Consider the following 21,193-nt stretch of genomic DNA (forward strand, 5'->3'; position numbering starts at 1 on the left):
TACTTGTGCATATGTGCATTCCGATATTTCCTGTGAAAGATTTGGTACTTTGGAATCTTCTCTTTTTGATCTTCTCTAGCTTAAAATCTCTCTCTCTCTCTCTCTCTCTCTCTCTCATTATGTCAAATTCATCTGTTGTCCTCCCTTTTGACTTCCTCCCTTTGCAACTTGACTTTTTCCAGTTCAACTTTCCTAACAGTGAGGTAATTTTCCTTGGTGATTTTACTGTTCACAACTCCAGCTGGCTTCCATTTTCTAGTCACACAGACCCAGCAGGTTGAGATGCTGAGGCTTTTGCAATTACTAATGACCTTGCAGATTGTTCATTACCTACCAGAATACTGGACAATCCTAACTATACAGCTAACATGCTTGATCTTTTTCTCACAATCAACCCTTCTAAATACATGATTGAAGTGAGTGGTCCTTTAGGCACCTCAGATCACAACTTGGTGATTGTCCCTTCTCCAATGGAGCCTTTATCTAATGGCTATTCCCAACCTTATGTTGTTTGGCATTACAAGAATGCAAAATGAGATGACCTGCAAGATTTCTTTTCTTCTTTTCCTTGGTCAGATTACTGTTCCAACATTTCTGATGTCAACATTTGCTCAGATCATGTCAGTGAAATTATTCTTGCAGGAATGGAATCCTTTATCCCAAACTCCACTTTAAAATCTCATCCTTTATCTAAACCTTGGTTTTCCACTAAATGTGCTAAGGCTGTTCACGAGAAGAATGTGGCATATCGAAATTGGCTTGTTTCCAATTCTTCAGTTTCATTTTCTGCCTACACTAGAGCTTATAACAACTGTAAGGCAGTTATTAATCAGTCCAAACTAGATTTTGAACAGGTTAAGAGTAGAAAACTTGCTTCTTGCCCATCTCTGCTCCCACCTCTGTCAAAACTAGATGGTTCTATTGTCACTTCAGCCAAGGATAAAGTTGATCTGCATCCCATTTTTCTTCCAACTCATGTATTAATGATCTTGGTAAAACACCTCCCACCATTCCCAGAACATTCCAATGCCTCCAGTGGTCTTCTGTCAAAAGGATGTCAGAAGGATTTTGACAAATTTTGATGCTAAGAAGGCTCTGGGTCCTGATGGTATTTCTCCACTTGTTTCTCAAAACCTATGCTCCTGAACTTACTCCTGTCCTTTGCCACCTTTTTTCACAATCTTATTCCAAAGGTGTTTTTCCTTCTGCTTGGAAATTTGCTCATATCCAGCCAGTTCCTAAAAAGGGTGACAAATCTCTCCCAACCAATTGTCATCCATTGCAATTACTTCTACTTTTTCTAAGGTAATGAAGAAATCAATTAACCGCCAGCTCTTAAACTATCTAGAAACCTTCCGTCTGAAGGTTTCTAGATAGTTTAATTCATATGATCGCCAGTACGAATTCTGTCAGAGTCGATCCACTGGCAATATTCTGGCTTATATTACCCATTTATGGACAAATTCAATAGAAAAGTTCGGTGAAACGCAAGCAGTTGCTCTTGACATCTCAAAGGCTTTTGATCATGTTTGGTATAAAGGCCTTCTAAGGAAGCTTCCATCTCATGGTTTGCCAATGTTTTTTTGTAATTGGTTATCCAGTTTTCTATCTGACCTCTCACTGAGGGTGATGGCTCTCTGTCTTCTAATTTCTCAACTAATGCTGGTGTAACGCAAGGTTCAGTTCTTTCCCCCACTCTTTTCCTCTTGTATATTAATGACCTTCTTCCATTGACTGGAAATCCTATCCATAGTTTTGCCGATGATAGCACATTACATTCCACTTTCCAGTTTCAGAAACCTCACCTTGCTCAATCAGCTTCAACTTCTTGAATATTCACAACCAATTCCTTAAATGCCGATCTCCAAGTAATTCTCCAGTGGGGCAAAGACAACTTAGTTGATTTCAATCCTTCTAAAATTCAGTCCTGTCTTATATCTCGCAAAAAGGATCCTTCTGCTCCTGTGCTTATCTTTGGTGACACTCTAATTTCTAGGCAAGATGATATATCCCTTTTAGGGATTACCCTTTCTTCTAATCTCTCTTGGCACAAGCACATTACAAATATTGTTTCCTCTGCATCTAAAAAACTTGGTTTTCTCTTTCGCTCTTGGCGTTTCTTTTCTTCCAAACAGCTGTCCACTCTGTACAAATTGCAAATCTGTCCTGCCATGGAATTTTGTTCCCACATCTGGGGTGGTGCCCCCAAAGCCTCTCTCAGGCTTCTGGATTCCATTCAGAAGAGGGCAGTTAGGTTAATTAATGACTCATTTCTAACAGAGTCTCTCCACTTGCTGTCTCCTAGGCATACTGTTTCTGCTGCATGCCTTTTCTACAGATACTTCCATGGGCACTGTTCTTCTCAATTAGCTTCTATAATTCCCACTCTCTCTTTCAAAACAGTCCAAACACATGCCACCTCCTGCCAACATCCATTTAACTTCAAAACTCTAAACTCACAGAACCAACTTTTCATCTTCCTCGTTTATACATTCAACTGCCATTTTCTGGAACAACCTTCCTTCATACATATTTCCTGAAAATTACAGTCTACAGAAGTTCAAGTCTAATGTCAACAAATATCTTCTTTTGTCTTCCAACCTCCAACCTATTCACTGTACTAAGTACTACAGATTCTAATACCTCTCATGTTTGGAGTTTTCAAAAAAAAAAAGCTCATCAGTTCATCTCATACCCACTTCGGTCCAAATCTTGAGCAATCTCTTACCTGGTATAAAACACTAAGTGAGGTCTATGAGTAACTCTCTGAACACTTCCCATTTTTGTATTTACATTTTTCAACAACAGGAGTTGGTCCAACTAAAAAGAGTTTAAAAATTGCCTGAACCCATTATAATCATCTAAGTGAAACAAAATCCTTTCCTCTTTACATCAGTGATTTCTTGGAATAAATCCCACAATGCTGTGATCAGCACCACCTAAAGAGCAGGCATCCAGCAAATTGAGAAAGTTTTACTATTGAGCAAGCTGCCAAACTGATATCTGGAAAGTTAAAATCTCCCACAGTAAGGCATTCTGATTTGTGGCCCTCTATTTATCCATACAGATGTTCATCATTTGCAACTCAGTCATTTGGCCTATAGCAGACTCCAACCATCAGTTTTGTTTTCCTGTATTTATGTCATACCAGACTGACTCAATATTACACTGGCAACCTGTGTCTATTAGTTGTACTATTTCAGAATCTGTTTCCTAACTAAAAGCATCACCGTCCCCCCCCTGTTATGTCTATCCTTTCTGTACACATCATAATGACCATAATTGAATCTTGCACCTAAAAGAGTTACATCATGTTTCTGTTGTAATTCTGGCATTTGATCAAACAATCAAAATATATATTATTCATGAAGGGAGAGAGAGAGAGAGAGAGAGAGAGAGAGAGAGAGAGAGAGAGAGAGAGAGAGAGAGAGAGAGAGAGAGAGAGAGAGAGAGAATGAAATGACATAAGTAAAATGGAATACCTACTCTTGGAAGAAAAGTTTTAACTTTTCTTCATTGAGTAGGCATCATAGACACTTTCATATTACATTGATTTCAGATATTTCCAATTTATCAGATAATATTAGTTAAGAGGATGAAAAATTATTTAATGCAATTAGATTATCATGTCTCAATCAGACTGTAAAATAAGAGAGTTTTAAACAGCATTTTGAGTGGCAACCACTCCTCCCCCAAACTGGGATACTCAAGTATCCAAATGGGAGAAACTGAAATGTTATTAAGCTGATGATGCAAACACACACAATCTCATAAGTCAACCAGTTTTCAGAAAGTACTTAAAAACTAGTTGTCTTATGAACTTTTGGAATATTTTCTTGGGAAAAAAAAAATGTAAACTGTTAAGTGATTTAGAGCATGCAAAAAAGAAAAAAAAAAAAAAAAAAAAAACAAACTCAAGAACTAGTGCATCACTACTATCACCATTAATTAAGGAACCAAAATTCTTGCATCAACTTGTGATAAACAATTAAAACAAGCCAAAGGGGTAAAAAAAGTAGACTCCAACCAAATACTAAAATACTCACCACAACTGCACAAAAAAATTTGGTTCCTTAGTTTCTTCATTTTCCATGCAATACAATACACCACCCCTAGATGGAAAAAAAATTTTTTTTACAAGACAAATACCTCATAATAATATAAGTGATGTTTCAGAATAATTAAAATTTTAAAATGTTCACAGAATATTCTTCAAGATATATTTCACAAATAAACGGTTCAATTAATAGTATTTCCCATTTTACTGATAACTTGAATAAACAAAAAAAAAAAAACATAAGAAAATTCAATAATTAATCAATCAACAAAAGGGCATATGGCATTATGTTGGAGAGCAAAGACAAGAAGAGATATTGGTAAGAAACAGTAAGCATGATCAAATCCAGGGGTCCAGAAATAAAACTAAAATCTACTCATCACCCAAATAAATCTATTGGTCCTAAATTTTCTTTATGAAATTTAAACTTCCTTATAGTGTTATGCTAATGTTGCTTAAGTTCAATGGTGGCAGCTGTTGATATTCACTGTTTGGTTTATAATTTAAACTTCAACAAAACTTTTTTATACCCCACAATAGTCATATAGCATGAGTGTTAACAATGTTATTATTATAGCAGTCATGCATGCACCCAGTTTGCAATAAATGTCATGGAGACTCAAACACTCAAGTTATCATTTATGCATACTTTCTTTCTCGAAAGTCATTGAATACTACATCAGAATATTCTTAGTGGAAAACGCTAGCCTTAATTTATTTTGGCCACTGAATTACCTCATGTTAGTTATTTTTCATTTACTTTAAAAAAAATAAAGGACACAATGAAATTATTGAACTGTAAAGAAAGCTATGGTGAGGTAAAAAACTGAGCTTTATATTCCATTATAATGAGAATACAGTAAATCAAACATCTAAAGCAATAAATCGTTATACATGTATCAGAAAAGACAAGACTTGCACCTTTCTCTTTTAATGCAAGTCCCACTGATTAGCTTCCATTCATATGATTTGGTTAAATCTTTACGCTGCAAATATCTGCCTGCAAAGAATGTAAGAAATAGAATATGTGATATAACTAGAACTGTGGTCAACTGTCAAAGCCTGTCTGTTAACTTTCATAAAGGAAGATTTCAGATTCTCTCCCATGGCAACATAAATAATGTAGTTTCAGCTCACTTATGGCAAGTTAGTTTCATAATTTAGGATCTATGTGGTATTAGTATTAGCCTGTCACAAGTTGCAAGGAAGCCTGAGGCTTTTGCTACATCATCCAAAAAAAAATAAATAAATAAATAAAAATAATAATAAGAAATAAAAAAAATAATAATAAACTACCTATCTGACTCCATCCTCATATAGGTACCTATCCAGCTGAACTTTAAATTTCTCAAAGCTGTCAGCCCCCTAACAATTTATGGGCAACTTATTCCAGTAATTAATAACTCACTGGTTAAAAGAAAAACTCCTGTAATATGATCCAAATGTCTTCCCCATAACTTGAATTTATGGCTCCCTAGTTTTGGAATCATTTATAACAGTTAAAATTTACTCTCGCTCACTGTGATCAGGTCCCATCTAAATTTCCTGGTTGCTAAATCCCATAGTGCACATATTCAGTCATTCCTCATACAGATGCCCTTTCACTTTCAGAGATCTCACAGGTACATTGCCCATTTTTGGACACTTTGGTCCTTGAAGCTGTCACAGACATTTTCAGCATGTCAAGCTGGGCTTGCTACCTAGGAGTCTAAAACACTGATGGAACTGATGTTCAGGTGACGTTCAAGCCAAATGGACCAATTTTGGTGAAGCCTGGTTGCACATTCACAATGGTAGGACTGTTGGTAACCATGGGTATAACTCCATGTGCAAGTCCTGAAATACGGTACCTAGTATACTGAAGGTGACCACCCAGGTGTGAACCAACATAAGCAGGAGGTCGAGGTGAGGTACTCACACACACGGAGGTATGAAACCCCTCTGTGTTACCAGGCAATACTAGGTGGTAGATGACTCTCATCAATGGTGCAATACCACCACTTTGCTTACTGGATGCTTAAAATGTGGAACCCATGTTTACCAACAAAAGAAGCTTAAGTTCTGCAAATTGCAGCAGCTGGAGACTAGGCACCTGCAAGGTGATCTGATTGAGGTATATAAGGCCTTGAATGGGTCGAGCTTGCTGAATTCTGATGGGATTCTTCAGCTTGCTCAGATTACAAACCTAAGCGGGCATAAATTCAAATTGAGGAAAGACAGTTGTAGAATAGATGTGCAAAAATTTGCCTTTAGCCAGTGGGTGGTTAATTGCTGGAACAAACTTCCATCTATTGTTGTGGAAGTTGACAGCTTAAATAAATTCAAGGAGGAACTGGACAAACTTTTAAAGGGAATGGTTGTGTGAATATTTTTTATTTTTTTTTTTTGGCTGTGCTACATATGCAGAGGCATGTGATGCAAGAATGCAAGCTCATATGCTTGCTTTCTTGCATCACACGCCTCTATTACTACTACTACTATTATGAAAGTTGAAAAGTTTGGGCCCCTTAAGAAAGGAAAGTTCTGTAAATTATTTCATCATAATCTATTTTCATTGTCGCATTTTTATGTAGCAGTTTATTCTGCCATATATTTTATCGGCATTTATTTTTAAAAATCTGATATAATGTTTTCAGACACTCGAGGTTTCATGGAGGGTTTGATGGATCTGGGGCTGGGTTGTTGCTTTCTACTATTATCCTGGGGCGTCAGATCGTTCGTGTAATAAGAGGATTGAATATATTTAATAATTTTAAAGAAAAGTTTTGGGAAAAATTTTGGTATATTTTTTGGTATGAAAAATTGTGGATAACGTTTTGGTAAGTAGGCATTACTACATTGTATTTCTGTAGTCACACTATGGCTGGTTTACTCAGGAGGAAGAGGCAGTGGAAGTTTCTTCATGAAATTTTGAAAATTTGTAAAAATGAAAACTTTGCACAAATGCTTTTAAATATTGATTTGTTCTTATTTTGAATTGATTGCCCAACACTTGAGCGAAATTAGTGTCAAAAATGAAATCAAAAATAAAAAAGACAAACTCAGTGTTATATTATTTTATTATTTTTTTTTGACACTGTGATATCCTCTACATTATTTATACATCACTTCATTCATTTTCTTGATTTTGTATCTGAATTGCAAAGAATTATGGCTTTCTGATTTTCAAAGTTATTTTAGTGATTCTAGCTGTTATAAACTGTCTAAAATTACTTGGAAACATATAAGAGATGGTGGCATGTACTGAAAGATTAAGAAAATTCATAAACAAAAAGATGCCTTAAGTGCACTCAAAACTACCTTTAAAAATACATAAATATATGTGCATACTATGAGGGGTCCACCCAAGAAAAATTTAAGTATACATATGTATTCCACAATTGGTTAAAGATAGAATTGCAGAGTTCAATTTATAAGTGACGTGTTTTCTCATCTCATTTCATAACAGATATTGTTTTTGGATGGCTGAAAAGCCAAACATCCATTTATATGTAAAAATGACAACAGTATTCTCTCTCTCTCTCTCTCTCTCTCTCTCTCATGATAAAAGCATCACGTTTACCTTCTTGTGTTCCGTACTCCAGGAACACTGATTTGTTAAAAAAATCTAAGGCACAGGCAAATAAAGTGTTAGTACCTATGAAGTTTATGACACCAATACCATTAAGAATCACATTCCTTAAAGGAATCTTATTTAATTTGATTATTAAATAAGATTCTTGTGTTTTGGGGTTTTTGAAATAGCCATTACAGCATTTAATTTAATTTGATTAAAGTATAGTTAAATGTTATTTGAGTAGCTAACACAAGTAATATGCCATGACAACAACAGGATGTCCTAGAACTAATTTTATTGCAAATATTCCTTTTAGATTATTAAGAGTGAATAACAGGAAAATTATTTCTTACAATATTTTAATTTAATCCAAATGTAAAGAAAAAGGAGGATAGTTAAAAAACTTGACTTACTTCAATAAAAAAAATGCTGCCTGCCATGGAGTAGTACTTTTGTCCTTATAAAGCTGGTGCCTATACATTAGGAAGCCCTGGTGATGAGGACCAGCTGGTGTTAATGTAGGTGATGTGCTACTATTACCCATGTGATCTTGCCATCTCACAAAAACATAATAATGGAGTTCAACTGATGAAAGCTAAAAATACAAGAAAAAACAAATACAGTGGATGAAAATACTATCACTAAATGGAAGGCAACAATTTTTTGATTAAGAAATTGTCTTCTACTACTTTAAGAAAATGCTCATTACAAAATGCTCAGCTGCTATTCAACTCATCCATCATATGAATTTAAATTATGAAAGGATACCAGCCAACTTTAGGAAATCTCAATTTATAAACTTTTCAACGACACAATAGGTAAATATAAATATAAATATTTGTTTCCACATTTGGAAGGGGGAGGTCATTGCCAGTGAGCATATGCTTTGTGACTTGTCCCCTTCCATGGATGTCCCCACAGGGTGTTATATCTACTAAATTCCCCATGAAGTGAAAAAGGGGAAGCAACTGTATTTCATGATCATCAAGGTTTTTTTGGGGGTGGTGGTTGTTGTAATAGTAGTAGGGTTTTGGTGGCATCAGCAACTAAGGCCATATTGCTCTGTGTATACTGTCTGATAATTGTGTGTTCTGTGGTCAATTTTCTATTTGTGGGACAAAAAAACATGAGTTTCTGAGAAAAAACACCATGCTAACCTCTCCTGAGACCAACTAACTCAGCCACATTGTGAAAAAAGGCCCATAAAAATTCCTCATCTCATTGACAGGAGTCAAACTCGGGTCTTTTCCACACATTGTGGGGAGGATGATGATTCTACCAACTGTTCTACCCATAAGGGCATCTTTCCGTGAGATGTCAGTCTAGGTGGCAAGCAAATAGAGAAGAATGTCGATAAAAACTCCACTGTAAAGCAAATTTCTACAGCCTGTAAGATAGTTTTAAGTGGCAAGAGCTGAAATGGTGATGACTGCCTACAAGGATAGCGACTCCTCCATACAAGTAGGGCCTTCTACAATTCTATTCTTAAAAATAATATTCATGTCACACATGTTTGGGTCATCATTTGCCTTTAGAGTCACTTGTAAGAAAAAGCAGGCAGGTTCATGCTTTTGCAGGAGTGCCTCGATGTCTTCTACATTTCACCAGAATCCATGACAATCCATTGTAGGAATTTAGCCATTACTTGGGCTTGGTGGATCCCATCAGTCAGCTTCCAAAATGTTGATGGTTTAATTTTTTCAGTCTTGGATTGATCTTTTGTCCATTTCCTCTTTCGTAAAGAGTTCCAAAACCAATTTGTCAGGTACCTTCTTGGTTTCAGCTTCCATTGTTTTCTTGTACTGCCATTTACATTTGGGGTTTCTATACTTCCAGCTGCAGCTCGCGTTTTTATACTGTACCATTACCGCTGGATTTTTGTAATGCTGGAGTGCAAGGAGATATCAATATTGGAGTGGCAGATGACCAAGTTTTCTGTGTGGATTTTTCAGAGTTCAGTAAATAGAAAGCAATGAGCATAAATGACTCTTTCGGTGGAACAGTCATTTCAGTTTGAGTGCCAATTAAACATTTCTTGGAAACCTCTTCAGCATATGTTGCCTTATTGCTATTTACTAGTCTGCTTTTCTGGCCTCAGGTAAGAAATGTTCAGCTCCGCCTTTAGTCTATATTTCTTTTTTTCTTAGCATGCTTGAGCGTATGCAGGGCACCTTGGCAATTAATTCAGGTGGGTTTAGTAACTTTACAAAACAATTTAATGGTCTGGTGAACCACACTGAGCACATGTGAGAGCACCCTGGTAGACCATTTGTGAATAGTCCATATTTCTGGCATTTGCAGCAACACAACTGGTTTGGAACATATGAAAGTACTGTGTAGTTCAGAAGCCAGTTTTAATCTCATTAGGTGATATCGGCTTATTAAAAGTAAGAATGAGATTACTAGTCAGCATTAGATTCCCATATTTATGCACAAACATCCTCTTTGCAGTCATCACTCCTTGCAATTTTACTTCTGAACAGATCTCCTCTTCAGACACTTCAAGAAGATCCCATTCAGAGATCACACCTTGAGATGAGTTCAGTGTCTTATGGGATGTTATAGTAATTGGTATTCCTCCAATTGATGTTGCTCAGAGGAGCTGTTCTTATCACAGTTAGTTTCTATGAGGATATCTCCAGAACACAGCTGATTTATAGATTTAGGGTAGCCTGCCAACCCTTCCAAAATCTTCTGAATAAAGCACAGTAACATTTTCCCTATAGATTTCTCTCCAATGGAATGGATTATCAGGTATCTAGGTGTTGGACCTGATATTGTTTCCATTCTGAATTTATTTGCTAAAGTGATGGTGTCTATTGCATTGTCACTATTTTCTATTAGGGACTGTGCCGATGGGCCCAGAAGAAAAGCCAGGTGGGCAGGAGCAGCAGTGCATAGCACACGCTTCTTGATTAGACCAGGGTTCAAGCCCGTGACCACCAAACACGGAGGATGCGGAAAGGTCAGGGAATGACCACTGCATATCCCCAGAGCAATATCGCCTTAGTTGCTAATGCTCCTAAAAACCAAATAACAACAACAACAACAACCAGAAGAAAAGTTTTGATTCTCAGGATTCAGAGTTTTTATTATTTTGGTTCAGTTTCCCAGCTCCTCATCAACTGTGTAGCCCAAATGGGATGCTCACTACCTGGCAAGTAATAAATAAGCTCAGGAGTGGGTGGCAGGGCTACCCAGACACCATACCCGTACCACCACCAGCCTGAATCCTGTCCCTTGGACCACGAGGGTAGGGACATGGCGTTAACACTGTTGACCTTTACAAGCAAGCCCACTAGCCAACTGATCCTGGCCAAGCCATCCAGGACCATCAGTCTTGTCGAAGCAGGGAACAAAGTGGTGTGTTGAAGCTGGGACCCTCAACCACCAAGATCTCCCTTTCTGAGTTACCATGGGTCGCAGTGCATGGCAAACATGCCAGATTCCTATGGTGTTAGCCTCAAACCTGGGCTGTGGGCATTGGATCCCAGCAATAATCTGGAAGACCAGAAGCGTCACTGGGAGGTCCCCTCACCATGCACAAGTGCCAACGTCGAGGAGATCTAGATACTGTGATGCAGTAAAAATTAATTGGATACAAAAAATAATTTTGATATCAAATACTTGGATTTTCAGGAAAGCTTTGGATACTGTTGCACATAAAAGACTGCTGTACAAATTAGAGCAGTGTGGTATTAAGAGCAAGTTACTGCTCTGGATAAATGATTGGTTGAGTAGGAGAAGACAGAGTGGTTATTAATGGAGTCCTCCAGGGCTCAGTGCTGTGCTCATTGTTTTCTATATGTATTAATGATATTGATGAAGGTATATCAGAGTTAACATCTAAGTTTGCAAATGAAAAAAGTTGGCAGGGCGGTTAATGACAGTAATTAGGGTAAGCTACTGCAACAAGATCTAAAAATATTTATGGCAGATGGGACTGATAAATGGCATTTAAAGTTTGGCATTGACAAATGTAAGGTACTGCACACGGGTAGCAGTAATTCCAGATTAATGTATCAACTGTTAGTACTACACTCAGGATGGTGGAAAATGTAAAACCCGGGGGTAATTGTATAGTCAGATATGAAGTTCCTGAGCAATGGATGGGTCCAATGCAGCTAGCAGTGTAATGGTGTGGGGAGTGTTTTTGTGATAGACAACGCTGGGGCCTTTACCAGTGGTGAAACATGCTAACGCTACAGATTATTTGGAAATTATTTCAGTCCAGATTCATCTCATACATCTGTAGTATATCAAACTGTAAATGAGTTCTTCCAACAGGATAATGCCATGTCACAAGGACAATTGTATACAACTGGTTCGAGTATTTATTAAAAGGACTACAAGATTAATGTACCTTGAATTTAGTTTCATTCAATATTAGAACTTAGCTCCATTATTGATTTTTTTCAAAGAACTGCTTAAATACACTGTCCAATATGAGCACCAGCTTACCTAATAGTGCATATGTCCTCCTCTTGACAATTGTACTGCCGCCACAAAGTGAGGCATAAACTCTACAAGGCCTCTGAACATTGCAGGAGATAACGCTGCATCATGTCACCATTACTTGGGCACATGTCATCATGTGCCTAGGTAATACCCATGAATCACCTTTGTGTTCAGCGAACTACTCTTGGAAAATAATGGCAAAGTAGCAGGGTGCAGTATTCTGCTAGAATACACCTGTGCCATCAGGGAAAAGAATCACCATGAATGGCTGTACCTGATCAAGCCACAATGGATAGGTAGTTTTTAAAATTCAGAGTGAAGTCTATGGGTACAAGGACTCAGATTCCCAGGAAAACATTGGTCACACCAAAACACTCCTGCCATCTGATGGTTTCTGCTGGATTAAAACATCAGAGTGATTCCTTACTGCAGTTTGTACTGTATCCTCCATCTACCATCCACATGGCATAGCAAGAAATGTAATTCATTGGAAAGAGCAACTTTATGGCAGTTAATGATGGTCCAATGACACTGTTCAAGTGCAAAAATCTTTGTGCATCATTCATGATGGGTGGCCATATGCATGGCTACCTTGACCAGGTATCTACTCATCAGGCCTATTATACATAGGAGGGTTTGTTGGATCATAGTCTTGGAAACACTGCTAGTCATCCCCTAGTTAAAGTCCGTGGTCAGCTGTCCTACCATTTTCTGTCTATCAGCTCACACAAGGTAGGAGATCCTATGTTCACCACAAATATCGATGAGACGTGGTGCTTGCCACTGGCTTGGCGAGTTCACTATCATTCACTCTTGGAACACCTTAACTACCGCATGCTGCTAACAACCCACAAGATTTGCAGTTTCTGTAATACTGCTACTCTTCAATCAGTACCAGATAATTATCCCTTTTTCAAAGTCCATCAGATCACATTCATTGCCCATGCCAATTAAGTACTTCTTATGGACTGCATTCCACAAACCTGCACAATCACATTTACTAATTCTCAGCGTGACATGTGTCACCAGGTGGGAAGGTATGGCTTATTGCTAAAACACGTGATGTTTTTGAAATAACACGATGGTCGTGATGTTTTGACTGGACAGGGTATAATATACATACAATTAAAATTACTTATAATACCATGAATTTTATCATTCAAATAAACAAAATACACCCCATTTCCTTTTCTTAAACAATGGATGGGCATGCAAACAGCACAAAGACACTAAAAGATAAGTCACATACAATAATTTAAATCACTTAGCCGGAAGCCAGAAAATGAATTTTTGAGCACAGCTTCATTTTCATGGACTAGCTAAAGTTTGTACCTACTGAGCAGAACTTTAAATAGTCCTCATGGCATCAGGAGAGGTTTTCATGTATTCACTTGTATGAATAGCAGTCTGATAACAAATACGGATATCTTATATTTATGGAGTCACAGTGCATTTTCATTTCCTGAGTCTCAGAGATTAACAATTTGGTGTAATTATGTTGAATATCTATCACTTAAAGATCTTCAACGGTGAATGTATGTTTTTCATTAACTGCATGGTATACCAACTCTGAAGCTCAAAGACAATTTGCAGAGACAGAAGCAACATGTTAGCCAAGTCTCTGTTCCCAAGTAGAAACTTGATACAGAGAATTACAAGATGTATAGGAAATTCTGTAAATTAAGTTATGTTTCTGAAAAGAATCTGCTAGCCTATAAGAAGGATTTAAACTTGAAGGCAGGCTCCATTTCAAGAACAAGTTTTGTGACTTTGTAATAATGCTTCAGTTCTAGTAAGTGAGATTAAGAAACTTTAATTCATTACAAGATTCCTCTTCTAGGCAATAGTTCCAACAACTGCTTTTGGAAACATGACTTAATTCAGCCTACTGCATTGGCCTCCCCAGTCACCATGTTTCAATACAACTCAGCACTTCTGGAATAAGCTCTTCAGAGATCCACAGCCATCCAATTTCAATAAATGTGGGAAGCAATTGGGTCAATATGAACCAGTATTCCTGGTACTCTTTCATTATCTCACAGAGTCCATGTCATGATGAACCCAGGCTAATCTGAGGGCTAAAGAGGGGAACTATTCACTATAAGATAGGGATACCTAATAAAGTGGTCAATTACTGTGTGTGTGTGTGTGTGTGTGTGTGTGTGTGCGAGAGAGAGAGAGAGAGAGAGAGACTGATTATAGATCAGTTTATACCTTACATCCAAGTTCGGTTGCCAAGGCTTTCTTGATGACATTTGTCTGGTAGGATGCAATTGTTGAAACTGATGGAAGCAAAGGCTTTGCTTCTAAACGTCTCATTGCAAGTTCTAAGCTTGACAAAATACTCCTAAAATTAAAAAAAATCATATATATTTTTTAATACCAGTTGAACTCTTAAATATAAGTACACATCAACAAGATGATGAAATTAACACTAATACAAACAATAACACACTTTTGTCTCAATGTTACCTTCTCATCATCCTCTAAAGTCATAAAGGGTGATATTGTATGTGATTTAAAGAATTCTTTTAAAAAGTTAAATAAAATAAATACATTGTTATACCAAATAAGTATGCTTTAAGATATTTATTAAAATTTTATCGCAGCAATCTACACATAATACAACTGCCTACTTAACAAGGTTCTGGTGAACTCCATCTTTAGGCCTCTAAACAGAGCTGGTACAGGAAGGGAAATTTTTTAAGTTTTAAGTATTTGAATATGGAGAGTACAACATGTACAGAAAGAGAGGACAGAATGAGGGGTAGGGAAGAGTTAGCCTCTTGGTTAAGAAGCACATGGCTTCTGAGACAGTACATTCAGCTGACACTGGTTGCCCACATAATGTTGAATCAGTGTAGCATGACATAAGCACTGGGAAAACAAAATGGGAATAGAAATATGTTATCGGCCAAATGACTATAATGAACACCTATACACAAACAGAGTAAACTTGTGGGTTTTTAAAGAATTCTTTTAAAAAGTTAAATAAAATAAATACATTGTTATACCAAATAAGTATGCTTTAAGATATTTATTAAAATTTTATCGCAGCAATCTACACATAATACAACTGCCTACTTAACAAGGTTCTGGTGAACTCCATCTTTAGGCCTCTAAACAGAGCTGGTCACTAACTCAGTAGCAGAATATTTCTGGATTTACCAGATTAACTATTTTCTATTTCATAGATGTTCCTTTAGCCAGCGGGTGGTTAATTGCTTGAACAAACTTCCGTCTGTCGTTGTGGAAGTTGATAGCTTATATAAATTCAGAGGGACAGGACAAACTTTTAGAGGGAATGGATGTATGAAATTGTTTTTTTTTTTTTTTTTTTTTTTTGGCTGATGCTGCATAAGCTTGTGCGCTTGCTTTCTTGTATCACATGCTTCCATTACTACTACTACTATACAAGCACATTAGAAAGGCAACAAGAGAATGTAATATTCTTGATCTAAATATGTAGTAACTCTTCATTCATTAAGAATCTTCAACTAAAGGAACCACTACTGGATAGCAGTGATCATAATGTATTGATGTGGGCTTTAAAAACTAAACTTGTGGTAAACTTTAGTAGTAAAGGAATTAGTGATAGTGCAATTACTGCTATGGATAAACATATAGTTGAGTGGCAGGAGACAGTGTGGCTATTAAGTGCAACTGGTCTTAATGGACTAATTTTATTAGTGAAATCCTTCAGGGATTGGTGCTTGACCCCCTTATCATTTTGAATATTTATTAACCACACTGAGGAAAGAATATGAAGTTTAATTTTTTTAATGTTTTGCTTTCACAAAGGGACTATGATGGTCTTAGACAGTCTTTAAATTCTTTTCAATGGGAACACCTAATGTTGTCAACTGCAAATGGTGAGGAAAAGCGTTCAGGAAAGTAATCGTAGATGCTACTGAGCTTTTCATAACAACAAAGTGATACTGTCCAAGGTTTGACCTAACTGGATGTCAGATGAGCTGATCAACCTAGTGGCAGAGAAGAAAAATGGATGTTATGATTATAAATTATCAGGAACACAGAAACCTACAAAGTACATTTATCCATTGGATACGAAGGGCATATTCTGATGATTCTGTTCAGGTTGCTGACAAACTGGATAAATATTTTGCATTTATGCTCACACATGAAAAAGTTTTTAGGAATAAATATATCAGAAGTATGCCTCATTCTAACTGGGAGCTAACTGATTTCATGAAAATGAGAGGAAAAAGGAAGAGAAATCTGACGCTGCAAACAAGGCAGATGGTATCTACACAGTTATTTAAAAAAAAAAAAAAAAAGCAGCAAAAGAGATAAGCAAACAGTTAGTTATAATTATGAGAACTTTTGAATTCAGAGTTGACCCCTACAATCTGGATATATACAAATGTTTTTCCTACTCAAAATAAGTGGGGGATCAAAGGGCAAAGTGAGTAATTATAGACCTGCAAGCTTAACTTCTGTGCAAAGGAAAATACTGGAGTCAGTGGCTAAAGAAGTACAGGAACTCCGTGACTTACGCAAATTTGACTTTACGTAAGTTTTTACTGGCCAGTGCAAACTGACAAAAATTGTGGAAACTTATTTTACATCCTGTAGGAATAAATGCAGGTATCATGAAAATATCGTAATGTGGACTCTATAACACATTGTTTTTTGGTAATTCATTCCAAGACCTTGGAAGTTGAAATTTTCGATATATAACTAAGCTAATTTATCTCTCTAGAAGGTAATTTTTATAATGGAAATTACACTACACTTTCATCGTTATCATAATTATGTTCCTGTTATAAGAACCAATTTTGAACACCTTTGTGATAATTTTCTAAAACACATTTCTGGAGGTCATGACCAAAAAAAACAAAAACAATTTTCACTTTCCGGTTTATTGGGCTTTTCTGGTAGTGCATCTAATTATAAACAGGTAGTAAACTTGATCTTATTGCATTTGCGATAATACTGATACTGTAAATGTGTCAGTTTTAACATTATTATGGTGAAATGTGTTTTCCCTTCACTGAAATCTTCAATTATATAAAAACCAAATTTTCAGAAACTTCTCTCCATTCCTATTTACATATTACAATGATGAAGGGAAAGCAACCAACGGAAAGTGCAAGTGCTGGTAGTACCAGGAAACAAAACAAAATTGATTTAGAAATGATGATTAATTAAGAAGTATGAAGCAGGACAAAGTTTGTCATCCCTTTGAAAGGGAATTAAGTTTTTCCCTTTGCAATGGAATTACGTCTCACTGCTTCAACAGTGAATACTATTTTAAGGGACAGTGCATGTATAAAAGAACATGTTAAGAGGGGTCAATGCATTTAAGATCAACAGTGATCACAAAACAGTGTTCAGGTGCTATATCGAAGGTGGAAAAGCTATTAATAATATGGATAGAAAATCAGATTCAGAAGCAAGCGCCCCTGAGTCCAATGGCATATTCAAGCAAAAGCAAGAAGTATTTATGAAGATATTAAGGATAAGTACAGCAAACCCCAAGCCAAGTTCGTGGCAAGCAATGGGTGGTTTAATAGGTTCAAGCATCACACTGGTTTCAAAAAAAAAAATTAAAGTACGGGGTGAAGTCGGCAGTGTCGATTCTGCAGCTGCAAAGAAATTTTGTGATGTGTTGGAAAAAATCATTGATGAAGGCAGCTATTCAATGTAGCAATTTTTTAACGTTGATGAGACTGCTCTGTATCGGAAAAAAATGCTGGATCGAACATACATTGCCAAAGAGGAAAAGACAATGCCAGATTTCAAAGCTTCAAAAGATAGGACCACGCTCTTGCTTGGGGCTGATGCAGTGGGAGATTACAGATTAAAACCACTGTTGTGTACCATTCTGGAAATCATCGTGTATTTAAGGGCATCAATAAAGCCACCCTATCCGTGCATTTCCGATCGAATCAGAGCATGGATAACAATATTTCTCTTTGAGAATTGGTTTAAATGCTGCTTCATTCCCAAGGTTGAAAAATATTGTAAAGACAACGACATTCCTTTCAAGATTTTGCTTCTATTAGATAATGCTCCTGGACATCCTACACATCTAGATGATTTCAATTCAAACAGGAGTCATATTTCTGCCGCCAAACACAACTTCATCATCCAACCGATTTCCCTCGAAGAAACTAAATTGAGGGGCCCATCAAGCTCTCAGCTGCCCACATCAACGCCAGAGCTTGCACTTGGGCATCGCGTGACACAGAGACAACCCCCAAGGCAGAATGCGCTGGTCCCGAAGGAACTAGTAGTTGTTGGTGACTCTATTGTCAGGGAAACGGGGAACATGCTTTGTAAAAAAGATAGGTGGAACAGGACCAGGGTATGTCTGCCAGGGGCAAAGGTTGATGACGTTGTAGAGCGAATATCATCTTTTAAGGGCACAAAAGGTGATATAGTTGTACACGTTGGCACTAATAATATTAAGAGTAGGAGACCGGCAGAATTACTTAACAAGTACAGGTCACTGTTGAACAAAAGCCGAGAATTAGGGTTGAATTTGAAAGTGTCTGCAATTCTGCCCAGACACGATAGGAGGGAGTATATGATGAGAGCCTTGTCGATCAATTCGGCCCTGGAAAGATTGTGCAAGGCTCAAAGGGTAGAATTTTTTTCAGCCTGGACTGTACTTGTTAACAGGAGAGATTGCTTCTACAGGGATGGGATACACTTAAATAGAAAGGGTGCAAGAATATTTGCTGATGCTATCGAGGCAGTGTTAGGTGGGTCGGAAAACTGCTAGCTTGGGGGGAGACAAAGACCAATAGATTGACAGTAGCCACTGGCAGAGGTGAAAGAGATTCTTGCACTGCTTCTATTAGAATGAGCAGAAGCCTGAAAAACAAGATGCATGGTATTTCAGAGACTGCTGGGAGCCATTGTGGTACAAGTAAACACATGGGTTGTGTTAGGGTAGCTAAGAATAGAAACAGGTGCAGGTATACTTGCGTGTACACCAATGCTAGGAGTTTAGTAAATAAATTTGATGAATTTGAGGTATTGCTCAAAACATCGAAGGCAGATATTGTTGGGATATCAGAGACGTGGTGTCACACAGATATAAGGGATGCGGAACTGCAATTTGGGGAGTACAACGTCTACAGAAAGGATAGACAGGATAGGAAGGGGGGAGGTGTTATGCTATTAGTTAAGAAACACATAAAAACCAAGGAAGTGAAGCCAGTCGACATCGCTGGACAGTGCAGTGTGGAGTCAGTTTGGTGTGACATAAGCATTGGGAGATCAAAATTGAGAGTAGGAGTGTGCTATAGGCCTAATGACTCTGATGAGTATAATAAGGAACTGTACAGGGAAATAGAGTGGGCCAGTAAATCGGGGTGTCTTATAATGGGAGATTTTAATTTCCCAGATATTGACTGGAATTTGGGGGCTGGATACTCACACACTAGCAGGGCTTTTGTGGATTTATTGGATGATTGTTTTCTACATCAGCATGTTCGGGAGGCAACTAGAGGGAGTAATACTCTTGATTTGATTATCAGCAGTGATTCTTCATGCATTAAGAATCTGCAGATAAACGAACCACTAGGTGGCAGTGATCACAGTGTGCTGAAGTGGGATTTACTCAAAGAGGTAACTACCATTAGGGGTAAAGGGAAGGGTTATTGCTTCCGTAAAGGCGACTACGATGGACTGAGACAGTATTTAAATTCTATACAGTGGGACCAACTGATGATGTTACCAACAGCAAATTCAAAATGGGAAGCATTCAAAGAACTTATCTTGGAAGCTACTAGGCTTTACATACCAACTAAGAAATATTGTTCAAGGTTTAGGCCAAAATGGATGTCAGATGAACTAATGAGGCATATGGCAGAGAAGAAAAATGCATGGGATACTTACAAATTAACACATGACACAGAAGCCTATGATAGATACAAGTTGATATGCAACCAAGTTACAAAGGAGGTTAGGCAGGCAAAGGCAGATTACGAGAAATCCTTGGCAAGGGATGCAAAGAAAAACAGCAAAGAGTTCTTTACTTATGTAAACTCTAGAAGGAAAGGGATGAATCAGATTGGTCCACTTGATCTTGATGGGTCAAGTGTTGATGATCCTGCTCAGGTGGCTAACAAACTAAATGAATATTTTGCATCGACATTCACACATGAGGAGTTATTCAGCGAGGGGAATGCCAGAGGTGTATTCAACTCTAGCAGTAAGTTACAGAATCTTGAAATAACTGGGAGTAAAGTGGAGGAGAAACTGTTGAAGATAAACACAAGAAAGGCACCCGGGGTGGATGGGATCTATCCAGTTATATTAAAGGAGGCAGCAAAGGAAGTAAGCAAACCCTTAGCCATAATTATGAGAGCTTCCTTGGACTCAGGGGAGGTACCCATAGACTGGAAATGTGCAAATGTGACCCCAATTCACAAAGGAGGATCAAAGGCTGACACAAGTAATTATAGACCTGTGAGCTTGACTTCTGTTCCAGGAAAATTAATGGAGGCACTGGTTAAAGAAGCACTGCAGGATCATTTAGACAAGACTTCAGTTATAGCTCAGACACAGCATGGTTTTGTTATGGGGAAGTCTTGCCTGACCAACTTGATTGGATACTATGATGCAGTCACAAAAGAACTGGATGCAGGGAATAACTTTGATATTATATACTTGGATCTTAGAAAGGCTTTTGATACTGTTGCACATGGAAGACTGCTACACAAATTGGAGCAGTGTGACATTGGAGGCAAATTGCTGCTATGGATAAAGGGGTGGTTGAGGGGGAGAAGACAGAGAGTGGTAATCAATGGACACTGCTCATCGTGGACTGATGTTATTAGTGGAGTCCCTCAGGGCTCAGTGTTGGGTCCATTATTGTTTTCTGTATTTATAAATGATATTGATGATGGTATATCGGGATTAATGTCCAAGTTTGCAGACGATACAAAGGTTGGCAGGGTTGTCAAGGACACTACTGACACTATGCTTCTGCAACAGGATCTGGAAAGGTTGAGCAGATGGGCTGAGAGGTGGCAAATGAAGTTTAACATTGACAAATGTAAAGTACTACACATGGGAAACAGCAACCCCAGAGCAACGTATCAACTCTATGGTACAACACTGACAGTGGTAGAGAATGAAAGGGA

General features: G+C 37.6%; 1 protein-coding gene across 2 annotated transcripts in view; it reads right to left on the reverse strand.

Annotated features, from left to right (window-relative positions):
• The window catches only part of prd1 (pleckstrin homology domain-containing protein pruning defect 1), a 218,090-nt gene that overhangs the window by 48,912 nt on the left and 147,985 nt on the right, over positions 1-21,193 (reverse strand). For both annotated transcript variants that reach the window (XM_090382672.1, XM_090382670.1), the window contains exons 10-12: positions 14,286-14,418; positions 8,027-8,208; positions 4,047-4,112 (exon numbers count right to left, since the gene is read on the reverse strand). In XM_090382672.1, the coding sequence (XP_090238798.1) occupies positions 4,047-4,112; positions 8,027-8,208; positions 14,286-14,418 (381 nt within the window). The remainder of the gene's footprint in view (positions 1-4,046; positions 4,113-8,026; positions 8,209-14,285; positions 14,419-21,193) is intronic.

Source organism: Mastigoproctus giganteus, chromosome 10, assembly GCF_048544385.1.
Source record: "Mastigoproctus giganteus isolate SK-2022 chromosome 10, ASM4854438v1, whole genome shotgun sequence".
Taxonomy (NCBI): Eukaryota; Metazoa; Arthropoda; class Arachnida; order Uropygi; family Thelyphonidae; genus Mastigoproctus; species Mastigoproctus giganteus.